Source organism: Nelumbo lutea, chromosome 1, assembly GCF_056320005.1.
Source record: "Nelumbo lutea isolate HS-2025 chromosome 1, American lotus-T2T, whole genome shotgun sequence".
Lineage (NCBI taxonomy): Eukaryota > Viridiplantae > Streptophyta > Magnoliopsida > Proteales > Nelumbonaceae > Nelumbo > Nelumbo lutea.
The window spans coordinates 124028644-124033222 of NC_142684.1; the positions used below are offsets into that span (position 1 = coordinate 124028644).

General features: G+C 43.7%; 1 protein-coding gene across 1 annotated transcript; it reads right to left on the reverse strand.

The window, feature by feature from the left end:
- Positions 1-3220: 3220 nt before the first annotated feature.
- On the reverse strand, positions 3221-3923 carry LOC148877305 (complex 1 protein, LYR family protein). The gene is made up of 2 exons (XM_088984786.1): positions 3640-3923; positions 3221-3551 (listed from the first exon to the last, which is right to left on the reverse strand). The coding sequence occupies exons 1-2, from the start codon at positions 3832-3834 to the stop codon at positions 3495-3497; spliced, it is 252 nt and encodes an 83-aa protein (XP_088840912.1). The 5' UTR covers positions 3835-3923; the 3' UTR covers positions 3221-3494.
- Between the last annotated feature and the right edge of the window lie 656 nt (positions 3924-4579).

Genomic DNA, 4579 nt, shown 5'->3' on the forward strand with positions numbered 1-4579 from the left:
TTGGTCCTAACCGAGGTGCCCAAGGTGGCCCAGCCTTCTGAGGTGGCAGGAAATGCTAAGTCACTTATCCAGTCATCCGATCACATCCATGTGTCTGTTGTTTACTAGGTCAGGCCAAATCATCCCTCATTAATTGCCCCCCACTCCTCGTGCTAGGGGTCCTGACTTAATGTGGGGAGTTCATCGCGGGGTTGGGCAGATTTTGCCCGATTTTTTATTGGTTCGATGTCCAATCTTGTGGTTAGACCGCAATGACCCGGTTGGCTCAACCACCAAACCAAGTCGCATATCGGGGTGCATAGACGTCACACGAATTACAAACTCTGCGGATATCAAAATGCACACAACCGATTTCAGCCTCGATAGCCCTATAGCTGGTTTTTACGAGAATCGTTGGATCACATTGATCTGAGCCATCCAATATTGACTACTATGGTTATAAATAAGGGCCTTGGGGTCTCATTCGCCTCGTCCTGTTTCGAATTTTGCGATTTGGAGCTCGCGTGCTAGGTTCCAGGTTGATGGCTTTTGTTTTGTTCCCGAAGTCGTTCCTCCTTCTCCCTTAGGTAAGTCACTTTTCCTTCTATTTGAGTTCGCTTCTTCACTTTCATTATGTCTAGTAGTAGCACGGGTAGCCTGCTCGACATGAGCAGTTAGTCTAATGGGGCCGAGGTGGGTGCCTTTATGTTCTGGGGTGGTCTCATATCTAGCATGGCCTTTATTTCTTCAGGTTGGCCTTGATGCCATGCCGATTTACTATATAACCAAGGAACTTGCCCGACGTGACCCTGAAAACACACTTGTTCGGGTTGAACTTTATATTTTACCTTCTTAAAATTTGGAAAACACAATTTAAATCATCGATTAAGGAAGGAGAAAACTGGGTCTTCACGACGACCATGTCATCAACATAACACTCAATTTTATTGCTTATTACAGGCTCAAATATTGCTTATAGTAGTATACCCCGAGTTTAGTTACAAAGGCAGTCTTGTCCGGGTCAACTAAGTCCATCCTAATTTGGTTGTAGCCGGAGTAGGCATCCATGAAGCTCAACAACTCATGCCCCGAGGTCGTGTCTACCAAGCGATCTATTTTAAGAAGGGGGAAACTATCCTTTGGGCAGGCTCTGTTGAGGTCGATATAGTCGACGCACATGCACCACTTGTCGTTAGTTTTCTTCACAAGCACAGGGGGGTTGGCTACCCAGCTCAGGTATTGGACCTTTTTAACGAAGTCAACTACGAGGAGCTTCCCAACCCCCTCATCTACTACCCTCCACCGTTCTGGGGCGATGTTCATTTTCCTTTGTCTAACTGGTCTGACTAAGGGATCCACATTCAACTTATGAGTTATAATACTAGGGTCTATGTCGGGCATCTCTATAGTCGACCAAGCAAAAATATCTAAGTTATTGAGTAAGAAACTTACTAGTTGTGACCAAAGTGGTTCGTTTAGGCAAGCATCGATCTGGAGCATCTTCGTGGGCTCGGTATTAGAGATCGGGACCTGAACTGTCTCCTCCATTGGGGCAGTTCGCTCCTCTGTGTGCTCAGGGGATGGCTCCAGTTCGACGTTGTCTGCCAATTTCGCCTTGCCCTTCAGCGCGGCGACGTAGCACTTTCACAACTCTAACTGGTCGCCCCATACCACCCATACGCCGTAGCTCATCAAAAACTTCATCGACAAGTAGTAGGTCGACACTACCGCACGTAGGGCATGCAAGATGGGCTGACCTAGGATTGCGTTGTAGGGAGACAGTGTCGCAACCACTAGGAACGTGTGCTTGAACCGAACTGAGTTGGGCCAGGTCCCTACTACGACTGGAACCATGATTTTGTCAAGGGGTTTCACCACATCTCCACTGAACCCGACTAAAGGTATCTACTGGCCGCAAGTCTTTTCGCTCAAGCTTCAGCTTGTCGAATGCCTCCAGGAACAAGATATTCACGGAACTACCTGAATCCACCAATATCCATTTTACCTTGAAGTCATTAACCACCATCTTGACAACGAGAGCACCGTTATGCAGGTATTGGATCCCGTAAGCGTCATCTTCGGTGAAGTAGATTACTTCTTCCACCCAAGGGCAATTCGACGGGTTTTTGTCTTCATGCTCGAGCTCCCGGATTGATGCTTTCCATGTCGCTATGCCGCATCCTGCTACAACAGACCCGCCAACAATCATGTTGATCACCTCGCGGATCGGTCTATCCTTCAGTGGCGGTGGTTGCTGAGGTGCTTGCTGGTCATTCCGCCCGCTTGACTCTGGTGCATCTCTCTGCTAGTTGGCAGGTCGGTTCGTCGCTTCCCTGTCTCCATGCTTGATGAAGTGCTTTAGGTACCCTTGGCGGATCAGCTCCTCGCATCCTGGACGGCCACTTGACATAGCCGGTATCTTTTATCGCCATCAAAATTTCACTCGGCTTCGTATTCAGGGCGTTGTAGTTGGACCTTTGGATGGGAGGGGTTCTAGATCGCCGACCTGACCAAGAACCCCAAGGTGGTGACTTCTTTAGCAACTTGCTTCGCCTGTGTGGGGACTTGCTTCGTTTTGGCGACTTACTCTTTCACCGCCGGTGTTTACTGTTGTTGCTCCCTTCATCTTCTCTCTTCCTCTTCTCGCTTTGGTGTAGCTCTAACCGGGACTCGAGGGCTTCCTCTACCTTGATGAATTTGTCAACATCTCACAGCACATTTTCGTCATGTATTAGAAACATCTCTCAATGATAACATCATCATTTCTAAGATTATCAAAGATGTTCCCAATAGACAGCAGGATGTGCTATGGGACGTTGTGGGGGGCTGACTTGGTCTCTCAAAATAGAATGCACATTGAATCATAATATAACAAGCATTGAATTAATTATCTTAAACCATAAAAATGCATGCGTTTCTGGTTTTAGTATCATCCTTGTGATGGTTCCCTTTCAAACCAAACACAGCCTTAATCCTCCAATCCAAATTTATAGATAAAATTTAAATCGAATCAGCCTATCACTTCAGGGTCCAGGCATACCACGCATACCGGATTCAATCGGTTTACAGCCCTATTGGGATTTTACCCAATTTTGATTATGCCAATACAAATAAGTCATCTGAATATCCATACACCTTCCTTCAGGTATTGAGAATTATATGATTATGTCCTTTCCAGAACAGACTGATGAGCTATAAATAAAGCTTGTTAGCTCCTAGAAATGAAATTGCGAATCAAACGAATCAAAAACTGCAATGTTAAATTCAAGAAGCATTGTCACAAAACAAATGTAAACTAATTAAGCAAGAAAGATCTAGTCCGATAAGAATGTCATAACCTTTCACTGTATCTAATTTATAACTCCATAAAGCATAATTCAAGACGAAATGCTAAAATATTATTAAACATGGCAAAAGTCGTGGTTGTATATTGAACGAAATGCAAAGAAAAACAACAATCAGCTTCCATTATCTTTATTGGGGAATATCAACGAACATTTAGCAGGTCTCCAGAGTTATGATTTGCAGCAGATATCTTTCAGTTTACTTGCAGCTGCTTGGTCCACCGAATACTACAAACGCGAGGAAAGCAGATATAATCAACGAAGAGAATAGATTTATAGTTGGACATGTGTGTGTGTGCGAGAGAGAGAGAGAGACCTTCTTGAGAACCCAAGCTGCATGAACATAAGCCCTATGAAAGAGCTCGTCGAGGGCCTGGGCATCGCTGGTGTCGGCATCTCTGTAATTGACGAAGTTTTCTCTTGCGTACTTGGAGTAGTAAGGTCTGGTGTCCTTTGGCAACCGCCGAACCAGCCGCAGTACCTCACCGTACACTCGTAATGCTTTCTCCATTATGATACCCTCTCCTTATTTTCACTTTTCCGTTTCAGGGGAAATTGGGGCCAGAGAATGATTGCTCCTCTCGCTTCTTCGGCTTTCAAACTTTCAATGACGAGCAACGTCTTAAACCGAACCGGAAATGGATCGGGTGGCGGATAATCGGTTCAGTTTTTCAGGACAATACATGATGTCATAAATTAAATAATAAAAATATAAAAAATTAGACATATTTCTGATATTATGTGTCTTTTTCACATTAAACAAAAATAAACCGAATAAATCAAAATTATTGTGTTTTAACAAAGAATCCATCCACAAAAAGTTGCACTAGTTGACCACCATGTGAAGAAGACTCTCCAGACTTTGATTAATGCATGTTGATCAATCTGTTGTTATTGTGCTAGACTTTGCTCCCATCCAATATGTTTAATTTTGTCAATAACATTTACACGATTGGGACTCTTGTTTTGAAATAATTCACTATTTCTTTCTTTCTAGATTAAATTTATTATAATAAGAAATTTCCACAAAAAAAAAAAAAAAGCCTAAACTGGCTTCTTTTGATAATTGAGGTAATGGGGTTATAGTAGCATGGATGCACCCCACGTTGGTCCAGTGGCAATGAAGTCCGAATGTTATACTCATTATCGAGGGAGTTCAGATCTGCTGGTTATTTTTTTTTTAAGAAAAACCCCACCGTCGACCTATAGAATCCGTAGAGTATTTAACGAGTGCAAAGGAAAATACGTCAAATCTG